Genomic DNA, 20,358 nt, shown 5'->3' with positions numbered 1-20,358 from the left:
GGGCGGCGGGACGCGCGGAACCGTCATAAACCTGCGCCTTCGCTTTTCCACCTGCTAACGTTGGTTTTAAAAATAACTTCAAAGTGCGCGAATGGGTTCACGTCCTTCTTTCTTCCCTCAGGAAGAGTAAAGTTGTAAGAGCAGAAAAGAGAAGCTGGCACTGCTTACGTTCTCCCTGGGAATTGCCAAGACCAAAGGAAGAGCAATGGCTTTGTAAAGCCTTGTCTCGTGATGTACCATTACAGGAAAAAAGAACCCCACAAAAAAGGCCAAGCTCTTGCAAAGCTAATTACTTGGATGGGAAGATGTGACTGTGGCTTGGCTGAAGACACACTGCAGATTGCCTTGAAAAGGCAGTCCTGTGAAAAGATTATTTAATACAGCACACCACGTTTTAACCAATAGGATTTTATTCTGTCGGTATCTCAACAACAAAAAAAAATCCAAACAACTGAGGTACAGTACAGAAGTGTGACTAAAAAAAATAAATCTTCAAACCATGGTTTGATTTATTGATGTTGGTTAAATAACCCAGTTTGAGATTATTATAAAGCAGAAGACATATGCATTCCACTACTCCTTTTCATCTTCAAGAAAGTAAAGAGACTTTCACCAAGCACCTTAGTTTCAGAAAGACACAAGTACAACGTCACTGTTACCAGCAGGGCTAGCTAGCACACTACCAGCTAACCCGAGAACTCCACCAGCCCATTTCCTCACTTGAAACAAAGTTCTGGTCTTTGAGGGCACAGAGTATTTGTCCCCTGCATCAAGGAGTATCACACCTCGTTGTTTTGACAGCTTCCCCCTGTTCTGTTGAAGTGTGTGAACTCTGCACAGCCATTCAAATTTGACCCCTAAACCAGAAAAGCAGGGAATAATTCCTACAGTATCAAGGAGTAGTATCAGGCACAGTACTTGGCTATACTGTTTATCTTAAATTTAAGGGAATGTCAAGGCTGATTATCAACATACTGTAGCCTCCCAGTAATAGCGTGCTCATAAAATTGGATAATTGTTTCCCATGTTCATGTCCAGTTTAGATAAAATCAGTTCTCATCCAGCTAAAGACACATTGCAAATCAGGGACAGTGATCACTTGTTGCAGCTGGAGTATTCCATTGTGCATCACTGCTCGTTCTGCTGCCCTTCTGTCACAGCAGACACCCCTCCTTGGCCCTTGTTCACGTCGCTGATACACGCCCACAGTCCGTCCACCGACTCCTTCCACAGTGTCACCTCAAAACAGAGGAGGAACAGCTTTCAGCTTTAAACATATCCTATTTCCCCTTTTCTTGTAGCTACCACAGCATGGGTTTGGTGGTAGCCTGCAGCCATATGAGGAGAGCATGTGAACTGTCAGTACCCCACAAAATCAAGTTCAGCCTGCATTTCTACCCTCCAGTAAGGACTCAGAATGCAGTGCATGCGGTTTCCAAAGGTTATGGTCTTCCTGCCCTCCTGATTGATCAGAAGAAAATATGTCCCCATGGCAGCAAAGGAGACTCTAGGACAGCCTTGTGTTAAACACGTGACAAGAGTCTCATCTCAGCTCCTCTGGAAACAGGGTGCACAGGGGTAAAAGCCAAGGCAGCAGTACTCACTTTGTTGTCTCCTCCAGACACTGCAAGGATGTTGGCAGTGATGGACCAGCTCACGTGCCAGACAACATCATTGAACTTGTGCAGCAGCTTTGGTGACCAGGAGTTTCCAGAGGCATCATCACACGTCCAGATAAACACTCGGCCATCCTGCAAAAACACAGAGACCAAGGCTGGGCACAAGAAACATAACCCTGGATTGCCCTTGGAGCTACACTTCCAAATCACAGCTCGCACACCACCCTTGACGTGTCCGCATGGATTTGTGCTCAGCCCAGCAAGGGGCTGTCTCCTTGCTAAGGATAAGGGCAAGGCAGGAGTACAGCTCTGATGACAAAAACTACCAACAAACAATGACTTGCAAATACCAGAGAAGGACCCCCAAAATACATATGTATCAGATGAAATGCTTCCCCAGAATGAGATTTTGTTTTCCACTCACATGGCAGGAGCTCACTAAGTAGTCTTCTTGATGTTAAAAAAAAGCATTTACAGATTAGCAACAAGAACACAACAGTCAATATAAAGGCTGATGACATCAGAGCTGATTAAGAATGCCAGTTATTAGAAAACAGTATTTTTAGAAGGAAGTTCAGTAACTTTGATCCCAAACCACTAAATATGATGTTAGTTGGAAGGTCTTCCTCCTAGTGAGACCATCCTGCTCACGACCTTTGTCCACAAATGCTTCTATTTGGCTTCTGAGATTGGGAAGAACAGGAGTCAAAGGCTCTTATGCAGAGACCCAAATATGCCAAAGGATTGCCAGGAGGACCTGTTACAGCAGCTCTATCCCTGCAATTCCTTTACTAGAGAAACGGGGAAGGAAGCACACGGAAGTGAGCACACCCAGTGCCTGCCTCTGTCCCTCCAAAAAAACCTCACCTGTGAGCAGCTAGCAATGGTGCTGGTTGGCAAACCTATGGATGGAGCCCAGGCCACGTCTCGTACCCAGTCACTGTGAGCCTCCAGCTTCTGCTCTTCTTTCCACTGACCCTCTTCTTCCCTGAAAACACAACTATATGATCAGAAGGGTAGCAGCAGCGTCCTTTATCATATCATGCCCTGCTTGAGAAGGCTTTGGATTGTAGCATTCAAATTCCTTGCTCATCAATACAATACAAAGCACAAGTGTTCCCTACTTCTCCAAAAATCTCTATGGCATTAACTGACAAAATCCCTTCCAGGGGACAGAAAGGAGCTCAGGCAAAGAGGTTCTGACCTCCAGTTACTGTCAGAAATCTGCTACTACTAAAGTGGTAACCAAAGACCATTACAAGGCCACCCTTGGAGACAAGATCACACAGGGCTGGCACAAACTGCAAGAACCATGGGAGATACTGTGCATCACTAAGTTTCCATTTTTAAAACACTTCTCTAAAACAGTAATTCGAAGATGATACAATAGGGATGCCAAAAATACTGCTTGAGATATACTACCAGGGACACTCAAAGCCTAAAGTGTCAGGTTTTATCTGGCGACAGGGCACTTACTTCCAGATCTTGACCAGGTTGTCACAGCCACCAGATGCAAATCTTTTGATGTAGTTTGGCTTTTGACCAGAGGGTTGTTCTATAAGGCTTCCTGGTACAACAGCAGGAGCCCAGCTAACTGCATTGCATCCAATCTAGTTAATGAAAAACATCACTGTTAAAAGTTGCTTACTTTAATTAACTAAATAAATAGACAGAGGCTGCTGAGGGGGTGAAGAACATGTAGCATACTCTCTAATGAGAATGGGGAATAAGCCCATCTCAGAAAAACTGAAGTCTTGCACAATGCTGGATGAATATCGGATGAATAAGAAATCCAGATGCAGAGTAGCCTCACTAAGGCACTTACTCAGAAAACCTGAGGTAGCTAAGGGTATTTGCACACAAAATAGTTCATCTTGCATGTGCAAATAGGGGAGACAGAGACGGCACCGCAAAGACAAAAGGCACACACAGTTGCTAAGACTTAGGAATACAGGAGTAGAAGGAACCTTTGGTCCTAAGCTGAATTTCCTTCTACTGGAGGCCACTGCCATTAGCTTATTACATTCTACTTAAACAAAAATCTCCATTTGAGAAAAACAGGAGTCTCACAGTATTTTCCAGCTGGTGCAGGTATTCTTAGGACCAAGGCCATTTTTTACCAGGTAACTTTCAGCACTGTGTTTAACAATAATGCCCAATAAACAGGGATTGCCAGTGCTGTTTAGTGAACTTCATCGTATTTCTACTTAATTTTAGTGACTAAAAAGTATACCTGCCTACTCTGGATGAACTGAAACTATTCTTGGTTCTGGATGTTTCAGTTAATTTCACTGCATTTCAGTATTTATCTACTCAAGTCTCTGAGGCATCACTTTGGTGTTATCTGTAGCTCTGGGAACCCTGGGCTGCTCCAAAGGACCAGACTCACCGTGTGCGCATTGCTGATTTTTTTGACTTCCCACTGCCCATCACCCGTGTAGCTCAACAAGGAAATGGCCCCGTCAGAGCTCCCACAGGCCAGGATCAGTCCATAGTCGTGTGGTGCCCAGCAGACAGAATTCACTGGGAAAGGCAAGACAGACCAGATTACAGCACAGCGACTACCTAAAACTGACTGACCAATTCACTGACTGGTATCAGCGGCACAGTCACCAAAGGCAAGTGGCTTTGAAAGCTGAGAACGAGTCAAATTTCAGCAAAAGCCAGCCAATTAGCATTGTTTACTGAGTAACAGATCTGCATTGGGAGGGTAAATAATCTGAACACAACAGTTTCAATTTTAAAACAAAATACAGTATGATAAAATGCAGTCTTTCTAACTGGAAACAGACAGTATTTTCCTCAAGAATTCAGTTTCCTGCCATCTTTATTTGAAAGCTGACTTATTTGTATAACAGCACCTCCAGACACATGGTATGACTCAGTAGTGGCTTATCCAGCAATACAACCTTAGGGAAATGTCCTGTTAGTGCTGAACATATTTACTCTCTCTCCAGTTTTTATCCTTTTCTTTTTGATAGAGGCTTTCTTCCTTAACACTAACAGATTTATTTCAGTCTTACCCAAATCCCCTCATCTCCTCAGTCTCCCTTCCCAGCTCCACACTCCAACCCTCCATACCTGAGGAATCATGTCCCGTGTACTCGTAGGTCTTTTCCCAAGTGCCGTTTTCTTCCTTCCAGATAATAACCTTCCTGTCATAGGAACAGGAAGCCAAGATATTCCCATACATAGGATGAGCCCAGGCAACCTGCCACACGGGACCTTCGTGCCTGCAAGAAACAGCATCATTAGGAGAAGCTGAGAAAAACCCCTTCCAGCGGCAGCTGCCTCACAGATCACCGTTATGAATCGCTGCTCTGGGAGGGATTAGGGTTCTGACGTGAGGAACGAGTAATGCTAAGATGGCAATGTTAGTGCCCTGACACAGGGCTCTCACTGTCACAGAAAACAATTCCAACTTGTATCAGTCCATGTTACTTCTGGAAAATCACAGGTGCAAAGTACTAAATGAATGACCAAGTCCCACTGTGCTTCCCACGGGGGCTCTGTCCCCACCCCAGCTCTGAGAAGTTCTTCAGCACAGTCTTGGAGGAGTTCACCCTGGAATTCAACCTGCACTCTGCGCTGCCCAAGGGCAAAAGGACAAAGCATCAAGATTTTGCCCCGATTAAGCTCTCCTGCAGTGACATCTCACCCCCTGAGGTCTGCAATGAGGATCTGCCCCCCGTTGCGGACATCGAAGATCTTCACGGATCGGTCCGAGGAGCAGGTCGCCAGGCGCGTGCCGTAGTAATCCATCTGCGCATCGTGCTGCGAGGAGAGCGGGGAGAGCAGCGCTCAGCACGGCGCGCTGGGCTGCCGCCCGAGCACTGCAGCGCCGCCCCCAGGCCCCGCACACCGGCCCTAAGGAACGGTGTTAAACAACCCACGCATGCCACACAAGCAATTTGTTTCCCCAGCTGCTTCTTCAACCACTGTACAAACGCTACGCAGAAGGAATCCAGGGAATTCTGAGCAACAACCACAGCATTTTCACGACACGGAATTCAGGCTGCTGACTACAAAGCAGCGACCAGTTGAGTATTTCTGTTTCTTAAAATGTGAAGTGGGTGTACAAATACTGCTCTTATTTATATTTGAAACTTCACCACCACCGAACCACAGAATCTTTAAGGCTGGAAAAGACCTCCAAGGTCACTGACTACAACCTTTGACCAACGGTTGCCACTTGTCACTAGAGCAGCACACTGCGTACCACATCCAGTCATTTCCTGAACACCTTCGGGGATGGTGACTACAGCACCTCCCTGGGCAGCCCTTTCCAATGCCTGATAGCCTTTTCTGTGAAGAAATACTTCCTGAAGAATTAAGCTCACCTAACTGGGCTCCTTACTTCAATAAATTACTTTGAATAAATTATCTTTATTCCTACCCACATTAATACATCTACTCCCAGACACATCCACTTAGAGGAAAACCATTTTTATCAGCTGAAGGTCTGTACCAGCAAACATACACATATCTCTATTATTTCACAAAAAAGAGCAGAAACAAGCCCTCACATGAAAATTAAGATTTTAAATCAGGTCCCCTTTCCTCCCAGCCAAGTTTCTCTCTCCATACAGTATAAAATGGCAAGATCAGGATCTCAGACAGCATTCTACATACAACACCCCAAGAGTGTGCTCTTTCACGAGCACATACATGCCGCCCTCAGTGCTCACAGAGAGCCCCAGAGCAGCTCTGTCACAGCAGCGGCCGGACCGGGCGGAGCAGCTCCCCGCACACTTACGATCATGTCCTCGTGGGACGTGTCCACGGTGTTAATGACCGACACCTGCGGGGAGAAGGAACAGAACGAGCTGAGCGCAGCAACGCGCGGCCGCGGCCCCTGAAGCCCCGGTCCATCCCCGGCCGCCCAGCCGGGTGCGGTGTACCCTGCGCCGTGCCCCGGGCCGCTGGGGCCACGCCGGGAGGCCGCACCCGGCTGCGCTCGGGCCCCACGCGGGACGCGGCCGGCTCCCCGCTCCCTCCCGCCGCGGCCCCCGCGCTGGTGGCGGCCCGGCCCCGCGCCCCCGCCTCACCATGGCGGCGGCGGCCCCGCGGCGCTCCCGGCCCGGCCTCTGCCCGCGCCTCAGACGTGGCACGCCGGTCCCGCGCACAACCGGCCCCGCCGCGCCCCGCCCGCCTGCGACGACGTTCCGCTCGTGCCGGGTTCCGGGGCGGCCGCTGCCTGCGCCGGGCGGGCAGAGGGCGAGGGGCGGGAGCGCCGAGTGACCCGGCGCGCCCGGCGCCGCCAGCCGAGCCCGCCGAGCGGCCCGAGGCACCGCCGCAGCCCGCACAGAGCCCCTCGTCGGCCGCCAGAGCGTCCGGCCCGGCTCCTCCCGCCGCCTCGGGGCCGCCCGGCACGGAACGGAGCGGGCGGCGACCCCGGGCCCGCAGAGCCCTCCGCCATGGCCAGCGTCTCCTACCACATCTCCAGCCTGCTGGAGAAGATGACCTCCACCGACAAGGACTTCAGGTGTGGCACCGCGGGACGGGCCCTGCGGGCGGCAGCCACCTGCGAACGGCGCCCCGGGCCCGGGGAGGAGGGGGCTGCCACGGACGGGTCCTGCCGCGCCAGGAGCGGGTTGCGGAGACCTGAGATTGGCTTCAGGTGTATTTACGGGGTATCCAGCCGACTGTGTCGTCGCTGAGGGGGGATGTGGAGAAGCTAGAGGAGCTCCCTTCCCTTGCCTAGATTGGTGCCTGATGAAAGTGGAAGAAGGAATAAGTCTGGGCAGCTGCGCTCTAAGTTGTTATTCATTTTGTGAATAAAGAACATCGTAGCAGAAATGTTTCTAGTTTGTTTTGATAGTTTGTGAGATAGTCGGTGCATTAAACAGGGTGAGTAGACCCCCGTGTCTCTGGGTGATGGATGCTGCACAAACTGGCTCTGCTCAGGCTGCTTGGAGAACTTTTTCTGTGTGATGGGAGAATGTGCCTTCCTAACAGGACTGAGATGCTTTTATTTCTTTGTTTATGTCAGCAGAAAAGTTGACATCTTTTTAGGGTTAGGTGGATGGCTCGATATGTAAGGCAATCTATCAAAAAGTAATTAAAACTGACAGGTATGAAAGATTTCACTCTTTAGCATATTGTTCTCTCAGTATCAACCGGGAAGGTAACGTTTGGGCCAGACTTGGTATTTTGAGGCCTAAGAGAGGGGTTAGTGATAGCCTAAAAGTAGGTTGATTTTTGTAGAAGCTGCTGATGTTCTCAGATGTTAAAATAGGTACTTTATAAAGGAGTCAGTGATGGAGCAGTTGTACAGTTTGTTCCAAGAATTTACAGTTAACACTGCGAAGGAGATGTGCCTGACAGCAGGCACGTCATGTCACAGAGGTGCTGCAGGGCCACTTCCTCCCAGCACACGACCAAGCATGACCTGTTAGAGGCCCAAGTTTCTCTTGTTGCCCCTCACAGAGGGATCCGTTGGTGAGATCCCGAGGTCCTGGGGCAGGCTGGCAGCAGGCAGCGAGGCCAAAGCGGGATGTGTTGCCGCGGAAGGCTCTGCTCAGCCCGTGGCCATAATTGGTCATGCTGGTTCGACACAGACGCTGAACTGCGGAGTGCAGCTGGAGAGCTCTCCAGAATCAGAAATAGATTGCACGCTAACATCTTAGGGCACATTACTGCCGTTTTCTCGCTCTGGGTCTCGGGCTGGCTGTGGAGCACCGCAGCAGTCCTCGTTCCAGATGTACCTCGCTGCTGCTCAGGAATGGGCTGGCAGATTGAAGCCTCAGACGATGACCTGTACATGAGAGCTCTTGTGTGCTGAATGAGTGACATCAGAGCCTAATTTTAAAAAGGAGCTGTCATTTTGTAATGAGAGAAGGACTTTGTGGTTCCTGTAGACATCCATTCTGTGCAGGGCTAACATTGGAAAGCGGCTAACACACGATAGCCACACTGAGATTTCTTAGAACCTCAGACTCCTATTCCAGCACCTTTTGTACTTCCTGCTCCTGGGAAAATAGATACTTTCCAAAATTTCTCAATATCCATTCTGTTCCTGTTAGAAAACTGACTGTCAGTTGGGCCTTTGTTTTTCTTTCTAATCTGGAGTGATAAATACTCGATTGGTTTTGCTCATAGCAATCTAAATATAGCCTAGTGCACTTCTGAGGTGTAGTTTGCATGGAGTCAGTATTTTCTTTTGTCATTTTTGAAAGTGAAAGGGCTTGTGCACATCTGGGGTCATACTATCAGTGCTAAGTTAGCCAGAAAAAAACAGAGCTAGGTGAATTCTTAGACCCCAGACTGCTTTTCCTAGGCCAGGTGACAATTCGGTGAAAAAAGTCATCATGATTTTTTTCTGGCATAGTTAACCATCTTCATTTAGTCACTGAGAAAAAATACACATGCTGAGTGCCACTTTTAGAGTTTTTGTTTACCTGACCCTGTTAGGTAGTTATCTACTTGTAAGATAGCAGAAATTTTCCTTTTTCTTAGGACAATGTTGTAAGTTACTCTTTGGTAGTGTGTTTTCATACAAGCACCAGTTGCCAAATTCTGCCCAGGTGATGCAAAGGTGATGCATTTGTGTCTGCACATCAGCCAATCCACTTTCTCCCTGTGTCCTTTCAGGTTTATGGCCACCAATGACCTGATGATGGAACTGCAGAAAGACTCAATAAAACTAGATGAAGACAGTGAGAAGAAAGTTGTGAAAATGCTTTTGAAATTGCTGGAGGACAAAAATGGGGAAGTACAGAACCTTGCTGTCAAATGGTAAGAGCCTAGACAGTAATAGCCATGTTCCCTGGCACTGATAAAGCCATCACAGACTGCAGAGTGTGAGAGCGGAGCCTGGCCCTTGACACCTCCCTCAAACCTCCTTTGCAAGGGACTTTGCCCTCTGTTGCAGTACACTCACAAGGGGTGAACGCACAGATACCTTTGTAGCAGCAAGAGATGATTTTGGAAGTCCTTCGGTGTTCCTGTTATAAACCTTACCACATGGAAGGCAGAGCCCTAGGATTTTATTTCTTCAGGGAGAAGCACAATTAAAAATTTTGCTCATCAACCTCTTGGCCTCTCTCAGGCTTTGAAATCCAGTGCTGAATTTCTCCATGGATCTGTCTTTGATAGCAATGGTACTAAACATGTACAGCCCTTATGGGCTTTAATTTCAGGTCCAAATTCTTCTCTTCAAGGGAGTTTCCATCGAACTTTATAATGCACTTGGATTTTTCCCTGCATTTTGACCCTGGGTGCAGCCTGTGCTGTTGCTTTGCCTTTGACCATTCCCATTTTTTTTAATCCAAGTGAACAAAAGTAGCAGGTTCCTCTGTTAGTGAATCCTCTGATAAAGGGATCCTGCTGCTGACATGTTCTTTCCCATCTCTTTCCCCAGCATGGCTAAGTGGGCGTGTTCAGTCTAGAAATGCCATTGAATGGCTCAGTTCACCCCAGGGCTCCAGAAAGGTGGGCCATTTAAAGACAACTTTGGGTTCCTCTATTTGCTCCTGCTGTGGATCCTATTCATGTTCCCTTCTTTGCAACCACGTGCTGCTTCTATCTCTGTTCTTTCCCTGTTATCTTTGGCCCTTTCTTTTTGATTCCCACTGTCCTGACTTCTTTTGGCCCTGCTCCTCTCTCTGCCTGCTTTGGGTTGGTTTATCCTGGGTTTTAAAGCAAAACAGTCGGGCACTGAGCAGAGGACCAACTTCTCAAATACTCTGCCTGGTTATCTCTGGTTGTATCTGCAGTAAGTCCATATTCATTGCAATCTCTCATCCATCCAGAGTGTGATTATGAGGAGGCCTCAAAATGGAACCAGGAAAATTTCCTTCCCATGCCTAAGGAGGTGCTTAGAGCGGAATGTCAGTCATTCCCAGATAGGTGGCCAGGATCTTTAAGAGGAGCAGTGTGACGGTTTGAAGGACATGGGCAGTTGGATTAGGCCCTTCATCCTGACTGGCTTCTCCTCCGCAGCCTGGGCCCGCTGGTTGGCAAAGTGAAGGAGTACCAGGTGGAGACCATCGTGGACACGCTCTGTACGAACATGCTGTCAGACAAGGAGCAGCTGCGAGATATCTCCAGCATCGGCCTCAAAACTGTTATTTCTGAGCTGCCACCAGCTGCCACAGGTACACTGTCTGTCCCCATTGGTCACTGAGGGACAGGGAGTCCCAGTCTTTGGTAAACGGGGGAAAATGTAGAGTCCAGAGCCTAAAAGTTACCGATTCTTTACTCACCTGCCAGAGGACAATCTGTCAAATCAGGGGAGGGACAGTAGAGCTGAGGTACCAGTGGGATGAAAGGTGGAATTAAATGAAAACTTGAGCTGTATTTTGAACTATGTATCCCAAAAATGCATCAGCTTTTCAGGGGATACCTGAGGCTCCCAGCAACAGGATTTTCCTCTGCAGCCATCTCATGAATCTGTCCTGATTAGATCTCCCAGTGATGATTTCTTTTTTTAGTGCACAAGGGATTGAATGCTGGTTGATAGCAGCAAAAAGTGTTAACTGACAGCAGGGAAAAATATCTCTCTTGCAGGTTCCACCATGACAGCAAATGTGTGCAAAAAGATCACAGCCCAGCTGACAGGAGCCATTGGCAAGCAGGAGGATGTGTCTGTGCAGCTGGAAGCTCTTGACATCCTGTCAGATATGCTGAGCAGGTACCAGAGGATTTTGTTCTGGCAGCTGTGCATGGAAGGGGGCTGCAGGGATGTGTCTGCTTTTGATTTCTCTATTTCCCTAATCCTATTACTGGGACTTAAAAACACAGGATTTGGTTGGCTGCTCCTAGGGAATATCTGAGCAGAGCAGGTCCCCAGCAGGGATGAGAGATAACATGCCAAGCGTTTCTGTGCTCGGGAGTGGCAGTGCCTCTGGTGATGGATCCCACAGAAGCTTAGCTCACACAAATGTGGAAGGGTGAGGGCAAAGCAGGGAGGTTTATTTTAGCCCTATGAGCCCATCACACATGCTTTTTTTTTTTTTCCTGGCTGCCTCTTGTTGCATAAGTCAGAGTGACAGTGTCATATGTCATCTGCATGCAGGAAATTATTAGCACACCCTTGGGTCATCCAGAAGGACACGGTCAAAAACTCCTCCATGATAGAGACAAATTCCCTCTCTCTGTGTTTTACAGACCACGTCAGTGTTCAGACCAAAATGACAAACCCATCCTTCTCCACCCCCTCCCCACAACGTGCATGAAGTCTCCATAGCTGAAGGATTTTCAGATTTGCTGCTGCCAAGAGGGATTTTTTTCTGAGCCTTTGACTTTCACCTTGTGCCTTGATGTGTTCATTGCAGGTTGGGAGGAACACTCTACTCATTCCATTCCTCCATCCTGACCTGCCTGCTGCCCCAGCTGACGAGCCCCAGGCTGGCAGTACGTAAACGGGCCATCATTGCCTTGGGGCACCTGGTCTTGACCTGCAGTGGAAGCATCTTCTCAGAGCTTACAGAGCATCTGCTGGCAGAGCTGAAGAGGAACGAGTCCACATCTACCACCAGGACGTACATTCAGTGTGTGGCTGGCATCAGCAGGCAGGCTGGGCACCGCATAGGTAGGATGAGCAGCTTGAAATGATGCTGGGAAATGTACATGCATTTTAGAGCAGCTCCTCTTAGTGGTAGAAGAAGAGTGCTCATTGTTCTTAATGTATTAGTGGCTTCTGCTTGTGATCCCCTCTGTGGCTCTGGTCTGGTTCTCTGATGTCCACCTGGCTGGCCTTCGCTAGTGACTAAGGTCTTCCTCTCAAGATCTTGCAGCTCTTTCCTGGTTTGAATTAACACCTCTGTGAACTAGGTCAGTGGATTCACCCCCTTTTAAATGACAGAGGGGATGGCAACATATTGTATTACTTGTCTGAAAGACCTGCCAGAGTTGAGATTAGGTTCTAAGAGATGTCTAACGTCAGCTCTTCCTGTGACTGAAATGCCAACAAGGGGCTGCAGACAGGGAGCGGGGATTGGCTGCTGAAAAGCAGCTCAGCTGGTTTTGGTGGGCTGCTGGCTCCTTGCCCATGAGGTCTGGGGCAGGAATGCTCTACCAGGCCCAGGAAGGAAGTGGCAGCTGGCTGAGTTCTCAGCTGCCCAGGTGAGTGAAGGCTGGAATGGATTTTCACTGCTGTTTGCTTTGTCTTTCCCAGGAGAACACCTGGAGAAGATAATTCCTCTGATTGTTCAGTACTGTAACGTGGATGACGATGAGCTGCGAGAGTACTGTTTCCAGGCCTTTGAGTCCTTTGTGAGAAGGTGTGTGCTCTTGGGGAATGCCTCTGCACTATCCAGGGCATCCGTGTCCTCCTGGTGTAAATATCTATATGTTCAGCATCCTTGAAGGAGGGCCTTCCTGCAAGCATTCCTGCTGGGAAGACAGTTCACATATGAAATCTCTTCTTCACATGCAGAGTTGGACTGGAATCATGAGCTGCTTTACCTCAGCATGTGAGGCTGTCCTCCTTTTGCAGGAGTGGGAGTTTTCCTTGTCCTTGGAGTGTTCCTTATCCAGAGGGAACTGCCTCACTCCTGGTGCCTGGAGGGAGCTGGAGGCAGCAAGGGGGCTGGGCAGAAAGGAGCCCTGCAGAGCTGCTGAGGGGTTCTCCCAAGGAAGGGAGGATTCAGCCAGGGTGTGTATGTGTGCATTGACACATACAGGTGACCAAGGGCCACCATCAAACCACAGCTGAAATGCCAACAGTAGGTTTATTTTGTTATCTTGCTAATAATACTGGGTGACAGAGACACATGGGGACACAGGCTCTGTTTGGCTTAGTTATCCCAGCCGAGGGAAGGGCAAGGGGCCTTGCTGCTGCCTCACTCCAACAAAAGGCTTCCTGCATGTCTGTGAGAGTGTATTATCTCTCCACAGGAATTGTACTTCTGAAAACAGGCAGAGGATGAACAACATTAGGTATAATAAATGGAGATTTCCCACAGTGACATCTTAAGCATTCCCAGTTGCAAGGTCACTTTGAGTAAAACTGTTCCCTCCTTGCCAAATATTCCGGTTTTAACTCAGTCCTTCCAACAGGGTGAAAGCAATTGATTTATTTATTTGTCCTTATAAAAATTATTGCATCCTCCCCATAGGGGAATGCGGCCTTGCTTCATGCACGGCAGGAAGGAACATCTTTGGTTTAACTCATAGTATCAAAATGGTCTGTGAGGCACTTTGTGATCCTTTTGAGATTAATATTATTTGGATATTTAAAACAGTTTAGTCTCCTATTAACTCTTAAAATTTTCATTTGTGATAGGTGCCCAAAGGAAATGGACCCTCACATCTCAAGTGTGATGGGACTGTGTTTGAAGTACATTACCTTTGACCCAAACTACAACTATGATAATGAGGAGGAAGAGGAAGAGATGATGGAAACTGAAAATGGGGAGGATGAAGAGCAAGGTGCCTGCTTGTGAGGATGGCTGTGCTCAGCAGAACACGGGGTTAACATTTCTCCCCTTCCTGCTTTCTCCTCCTGGAGAGGGCAGCTCTGAGGATCAAGGGATCCTTTAGCTCCAGTTTTCTCCTAATTGCACCTTGTGTCCCCTTGTGTTGTTTCTAGAAAGCGACGATGAGTACAGCGACGATGACGACATCAGCTGGAAGGTGCGCAGGGCTGCGGCCAAGTGCCTGGAGGCCATTGTCAGCAGCAGGCACGACCTCCTGCAGGACTTCTACAGAACTCTCTCCCCAGCCTTGATAAGCAGGTTCAAAGAGAGGGAGGAGAATGTCAAAGCTGACATCTTCAATGCTTACATCTCCTTGCTGAAGCAAACACTGCCTACCCAGAGCTGGCTGCACTCTTCGGATGCCTCTGGCAAGGATGACGTTCCCTTGACGATGCTTCAGAACCAGGTGTGTGAGCAGGTGGTGGCTGGGTTAAATCACAAAGCAATGAGAAGTAGGTACCTTGGGAATGTGGCTATCTGAAGGAACCCTGGGCAGGCATAGAGGGCCCCAGATCCAGAGAGGGCTGGCTGTTACTGTCTGTCTCCTGCTATTCCCAGGGGAAGAGGGCTGGCACAGCACAGGAGCGTGGGAGTACAGCCAGCACTGCTCCTCCACCAGCCCTGGCATGTGTGCAGGCTGAGGCAGGGTGGCTTCTGGGTGAAGTGTCTGGCTGGTACCTTACTACAGCTGTTGCTTAGGAAACTCACTGAACAAACTGTGGTGGAAATGTACCAGAGTGAGCCTCTGAGAGCAGCTGGGATGACTGAGGTGTCCCCTTTTCATTTGCTTCTCCAAACTGCAGGTTCCAAACATCATCAAGGCCTTGCACAAGCAGCTCAAAGAAAAGAGCATAAAATCAAGACAGGGTTGTTTCAGCCTTATGACAGAATTGGCCAGTGTTCTTCCTGGCTGCCTGGCAGATCATATACCTGCACTTATCCCTGGTAAGCTTGTCTGTGGTCTGGGGTGAAGCAGCAGGGCTGGCAAAATCCATTCTGAACACATGTGCTTCTTCCCTGTGTGTTCATTTGACTCCTGTGAGGTATTCTGCTCAGCATTAGGACAAATACATGAAGTTCTGCTCTGTGCTGATGTGCTGAACAACTCCCAGATTAATTTTGGCTTCTGCACTGAAAGCCAGGACAAAAACATCAAGTTCCTTTCCACAATCCCCTGACAAGATGCTTTTGGGAGGGCCTATTCCAGCCTCCTCTGAAAGCAGCTGGAATTGTGCTGTTACCACACTGAAATCAGAAATATAAATGCCACTTCCTTATGCAAAATGCATCTGAGCTCTCTGGCTGGCGGGCTTATGAAGCATCCCACTGCTGGAAGGCTCCTGCCTTTGCTTTTAGTGTGATTGTATAGTGAATATGAGAAAAATCTGTGATTGTCCCTGGCTGGATCCATGAACCTCCTTCTTCGGGAAAAATATGACATGACTATGTTTTCTTCTGCACAGGAATTGTTTTCTCCTTGGCGGATAAATCCAGCTCCTCCAACATGCGGATTGACGCACTGTCCTTCCTCCACGTCCTTCTCTGCAACCACCAGCCAGAGGTATTTCACCCTCATGTCAAAGCCCTGCTGCCTTCTGTTGTGACCTGTATTGGAGACCCCTTTTATAAGATCACGTCAGAAGCTCTGCTGGTAACTCAGCAGCTTGTGAAAGTTATCAGGCCTTTGGACAAACCTTGCACCTTTGATGCCAAGCCCTACGTGAAGGACCTGTTCCCTGGTACTCTGAAGCGGCTGAAGGCAGCTGACATTGACCAGGAGGTGAAGGAACGTGCCATCTCCTGCATGGGACAAATCATTTACAACTTGGGAGACCATTTAAGCACTGACCTCCAGCCAACCTTGAAGATATTTCTGGAGAGGCTCAAAAATGAAATCACCAGACTGACAACAGTCAAAGCATTAACCTTAATTGCTAGTTCTCCACTTAAAATAGATTTGAGACCCATCCTAGGGGAAGGTCTCCCCATTCTAGCTTCCTTCTTGAGAAAGAATCAACGTGCCTTGAAACTGAGCACTCTGAATGCTCTGGACATCCTGGTGAAGAACTACAGTGACAGCCTCAAGCCTGCCATGATTGAGGCTGTGCTAACAGAGCTCCCCATCTTAATTACCGAGAATGACATGCACGTGTCCCAGGTGACCATCGTGTTCCTCACGACATTGGCCAAGGTTTATCCATCCTGTATCTCCAAGATCAGTGGCTCTGTCCTTGCTGAAATCTTTCAGCTTGTCCACTCACCTTTGCTTCAAGGAGGGGCCCTGAACGCCATCATCGACTTCTTCCAGGCACTGGTCCTGACAAAGACGGCTGCCACGGGTTACCCAGAGCTGATGAAGCAGCTGACAGCACCCGTTTACTCCTCGGGCTCGGCCGGGGCCCCGCTGACGTTGCACAAACAGGCGTATCACTCCATCGCAAAGTGTGTGGCAGCCCTGTCCTCTGCCTGCCCAAAGGAAGCCCCCGCGACAGTGAACCAGTTTGTCCAGGATGTGAAAAATCCCAAGTCCAGCCCTGCTGTTCAGGTGCTGGCTTTCCTCTTCCTGGCAGAGGTGGGCCGCACCACGAACCTCAGTGCTCAGAGGGAGCTCAGAACCGTCATCCTGGAAGCGTTCTCCTCCCCCAGCGAAGAGGTGAAATCCGCCGCCTCCTACGCGCTGGGCAACGTCAGCGCCGGCAGTCTGAAGGAGTACCTGCCCTTCATGCTGAAGGAGATCGGAAGCCAGCCCAAGCGACAGTACCTGCTGCTGCACTCCCTGAAGGAAGTCATCAGCTGCTCCCCCGCTGACAGCCTCACGCCTTACGTGGAGGATATCTGGGCTCTGCTCTTCAAGCACTGTGAGTGCACAGAGGAAGGGACACGCAACGTGGTGGCGGAATGCCTGGGGAAGCTGACTTTGGTGAACCCTGCTGAGCTGCTGCCCCGGCTGAGGAAACAGCTGTCAGCAGGTAACGGGCAGGGCAACGACCAGAGCAGGGAAATGTTGCCTTCTGATGGAAATTAATTTTGTAAACTGCTTGTGGAGCAAAGGCAGTTGAGAGGAGAGCAGGTAATAAGATGGATGTGTCCGCAAGGGGGATCAGGGGAGCACTGGTCCGCACAAGAGCAGGAAGGTGCAGGGAACAGGGACTACACAAGGAGATTGTGCAGGAGCAGATTCAGAGTTGGTGAGAAGAATCCTCTACTCCCTTATCTCTATAACACGTGTAACAGGACCAAGGGCAGAGTATGTACTACAGAGTTAGAGCAGTGATTTTCTCTCTTGATTTTTCACTGCTTTTCTTCCCCTCTTCATTGCAGGCTCCCCACATGCACGGAGCACGGTGGTTACTGCCATCAAGTTCACCATTACAGACCAGCCTCAGCCTATTGATGCTCTCCTGAAAGGCTGCATAGGTAGGCTGCTTTGGACAGGGGTGTGAACTGGGGGCATGAGAGGCTGGGTGTTGTTAGCAGCTCAGGGATTTTCCATTCCTGTGTGAACCTCATCTAGTCCAGTTAGTTTTTATCATTGTTTCTCAGCTTTTGGGATTAAACAGCAACACTTACTGTGAGTCCTTGCTAACTGCACTGATGCGTTGCTCTTGGGCTTGTTCCATTGTTTTTTAGTGTGCTTAAGTTCTTTCTGCATGTAAACTCAAAATTCCAGCACCCCACAAAAAGGATCTTCAGAAGTATAACCTACACAAGGCGTGTCTGATGTCCACGGAGTCCACAAAAGGATCTGCTGTATAAAACTGGCCCTTCTGTTTCAGAGAAGTTCGATCAGATGGGATCTAAGCAAGAAAAATCCCCCCCAGCTTCCTTGAATAACAAAGCTTCTGATTTGACTTCAGGGTAGAGTAGCTAGAGTCACATCATTTGTTTTTATGCCCAAATGCAGGATAGTCATGTTTCTTTACTGTATCCCAAATGGAGGGAGAGAAAGCATCTCAAATGGCTCTGACAGACTGTGCTACTAGTTGTTTTACCATAAATGCTCTCATAACCAGCCTCCTTGAAATACTTCCCAATATACTTTAAATTACTGCAGAAATGTTGCAGCCTGTTGGCTGCAGGACTGACTGTTGTGTTCTTATCCCACAGCTGACTTCTTACAAACTCTGCAAGATCCAGACCTGAACGTTCGCCGTGTGGCTTTAGCCCTGTTTAATTCTGCTGCTCACAACAAGCCTTCTTTAATCCGGGATTTACTGAGCACAGTCCTCCCCAGCCTGTACAATGAAACCAAAGTGCGGAGGGAGCTCATCCGGGAGGTAACTGGGCTGGGCAGGGGCCACACGGTGCCTCACAGCGCCTGCTGAGTGCTCTGGTGACAGCTGTGCCATTTGTCTTGGTTCAGGTAGAGATGGGGCCATTCAAGCACACAGTGGACGATGGCCTGGATGTGAGGAAAGCCGCTTTCGAGTGCATGTACACCCTGCTGGAAAGCTGCCTGGACCGGCTGGACATCTATGACTACCTGAACCACGTGGAGGATGGGCTGAAAGATCACTATGACATTCGGGTAGGTGCTGTGCCCTGCCTGATGTCATTTTCTGTGTGGGGCCTGAGCTGCAGTTGGGCCATTATCCCCAGAGCCCCGTGGTGCAGCGTCCCCAGGGCTGTCGGCCCTTGGCAGACACCTTCAGCACTGCACACAGCTCCGGCCCCCAGGCTGCCAGGGCTGCGCTTCCAGCCCTTAGCAGAGCCCCTTGCACAAGTACAGAGGAGCTCAGCAGGGTGTGGGCCCAGCACAGCCTGCCAGCAGAGCTGGGTGCCCCAGAGCACCCACGTTTGCTCCCCTCCCGCGCAGATGCTGACGTTCATCATGCTGGCGCGGCTCTCGGTGCTCTGCCCCAGCGCTGTGCTGCAGCGGCTCGAGCGGCTGATCGAGCCCCTCCGGGCAACCTGCTCCACAAAGGTAAGAGCAGGATCCTGCAGGGCCTGGCGCGGCTCCTGCCCGGAGCTGCTCCTGGCCTTCTCCCTCAGCGCTGCTGAGCCACCCACTTCCCTCGCTTCCCCAGCTGGAAAACTCTGCTGGCCTTTGCTGCTGTGTTGGTTCTGTGCCTGTACGGGCTTTTCTAAATGCCAGCTGAAAACGGGGCTTTGGATTTGCAGGTGAAAGCTGGTTCGGTGAAGCAGGAGTTTGAGAAGCAGGATGAGCTGAAGCGCTCAGCTATGCGGGCAGTGGCTGCTCTGCTGACCATCCCTGAGGTGGAGAAAAGCCCAGCAATGGCCGAGTTTTCATCCCAGATCAGATCCAGTCCTGAAATGGCATCACTTTTTGAGAGCATTCAGAAAGATTCTGCTTCCCTTCCCACATCAGAGTCCATGGACATGAGCTAAGATGTTTTTCCCCACCACCCTCCTGCCTTGGGATGCCTCAGCCAGACACCAGCTGGCTGGGGAAGAACAAATGCCATGGGGCTGCTCTTCTGCCACAGCCAAGTCCAACTCCCTGGGCAGCCACAGGAGAATCTGGCCATGCTGTTAAATGTGACAGCTGGGCGTGCCTGGCTTGACCCAGCTGCCTTCCTACCAGACACCTCAGAGAATGGGAAGGAGACCTGAGATCAGGGAATACAGCCTCATGCAGGGGAGGGGCTGGAAGATGAATATTCCCATTTTTCAGGAAGTTGTGAGGGGTGCACAAAGCAGTCACAGTTGTGGTTCCATGAACAATGGAAATTACTTCCTCAAATACTCCTTACTGCAGTACAAAGGTTTTTTAATCACTGCACATGCACTTTCTACCTTAAATTGCCCAATAATGTATTTATAGTGATTAACTAAAAAAACCATGGCTAAAAACTGGAAGCCATGTCTTTATTAATGAGTTCATCCCACAGGCCTTTTGGGAAAGGAGACTTGCCGAGCTGCTGAGGCTGCACAGGCAGGGGGGGTTACCTGACACCCCCACCCTCCTCCTGGGGCTTCAGTTTAGCAATTGGGCAATATGAAGCTTTGTTGCTTGGCTTTCATATTTATGGTTTTGACTGCAAAATACCTCAGCCGTCTTCCCTGAGGGATGATTATTGACAGTTTCAGTGACAAACCCTGCTTAAAGCTTTGCTTTGCACGAACACTGGCTCCTCTCTCCCCCTGGAGCACCTTGGTGTTGGTGTCACCAGCCACAAGGGTCTGCTGGTCCTGGTCACACATGAGCAGCAGGCCAGGTGCCAGCGTCACAGTCACAGGGCTCAGAGGTGGCAGGCAGGAGCCAGGGGTGCAAGCACACAGCCCATAGTGGCTGCTGTGCTCAAATCCTGCTTTGTGCAAGAGAAAATGCCTTAAGAGACAAGGGTTCTAACAGC

The 20,358-nt window shown here is 49.5% G+C and overlaps 2 protein-coding genes across 3 annotated transcripts; one reads left to right on the top strand and one right to left on the bottom strand.

Moving 5' to 3' along the window:
• Positions 1-392: 392 nt before the first annotated feature.
• SEC13 (SEC13 homolog, nuclear pore and COPII coat complex component) lies at positions 393-6,802 on the bottom strand. The gene is made up of 9 exons (XM_038149033.1): positions 6,668-6,802; positions 6,376-6,420; positions 5,278-5,393; positions 4,701-4,852; positions 4,009-4,142; positions 3,096-3,229; positions 2,487-2,607; positions 1,605-1,751; positions 393-1,239 (listed from the first exon to the last, which is right to left on the bottom strand). Exons 1-9 carry the CDS (start codon positions 6,668-6,670, stop codon positions 1,129-1,131), a joined length of 963 nt encoding a protein of 320 aa, XP_038004961.1. The 5' UTR covers positions 6,671-6,802; the 3' UTR covers positions 393-1,128.
• A 5-nt stretch (positions 6,803-6,807) lies between these two features.
• On the top strand, positions 6,808-20,277 carry LOC119706001 (cullin-associated NEDD8-dissociated protein 1-like). 2 transcript variants are annotated; one of them, XM_038149028.1, is made up of 15 exons: positions 6,808-7,104; positions 9,213-9,356; positions 10,563-10,717; positions 11,130-11,253; positions 11,897-12,153; positions 12,739-12,844; positions 13,849-13,994; positions 14,155-14,447; positions 14,845-14,986; positions 15,505-17,010; positions 17,363-17,458; positions 18,149-18,318; positions 18,405-18,569; positions 18,858-18,965; positions 19,163-20,277. In XM_038149028.1, the coding sequence occupies exons 1-15, from the start codon at positions 7,037-7,039 to the stop codon at positions 19,388-19,390; spliced, it is 3,708 nt and encodes a 1,235-aa protein (XP_038004956.1). In that variant the 5' UTR covers positions 6,808-7,036; the 3' UTR covers positions 19,391-20,277. The 2 variants fall into 2 exon arrangements, with proteins under 2 accessions (XP_038004956.1, XP_038004957.1); XM_038149029.1 differs by lacking the exons at positions 6,808-7,104; positions 9,213-9,356 and adding an exon at positions 9,888-10,052.
• Positions 20,278-20,358: the final 81 nt, after the last annotated feature.

Source organism: Motacilla alba, chromosome 12 (assembly GCF_015832195.1).
Source record: "Motacilla alba alba isolate MOTALB_02 chromosome 12, Motacilla_alba_V1.0_pri, whole genome shotgun sequence".
Classification (NCBI taxonomy): domain Eukaryota; kingdom Metazoa; phylum Chordata; class Aves; order Passeriformes; family Motacillidae; genus Motacilla; species Motacilla alba.
This window is presented reverse-complemented; position numbering and strand designations above follow the sequence as displayed.

Coding starts and splice junctions, on each gene's coding strand:
- SEC13 (XM_038149033.1), bottom strand. Junction 4,853..5,277: donor CTCATTGCAGACCTCAGGGG/GTGAGATGTCAC, acceptor TGTTTCTTGCAG/GCACGAAGGTCCCGTGTGGC. Junction 1,752..2,486: donor CCATTGCTAGCTGCTCACAG/GTGAGGTTTTTT, acceptor GTGTTTTTGCAG/GATGGCCGAGTGTTTATCTG.
- LOC119706001 (XM_038149028.1), top strand. CDS start 7,037: ATGGCCAGCGTCTCCTACCACATCTCCAGCCTGCTGGAGAAGATGACC. Junction 12,845..13,848: donor TTTGAGTCCTTTGTGAGAAG/GTGTGTGCTCTT, acceptor CATTTGTGATAG/GTGCCCAAAGGAAATGGACC. Junction 17,011..17,362: donor GAGGAAACAGCTGTCAGCAG/GTAACGGGCAGG, acceptor TCTTCATTGCAG/GCTCCCCACATGCACGGAGC.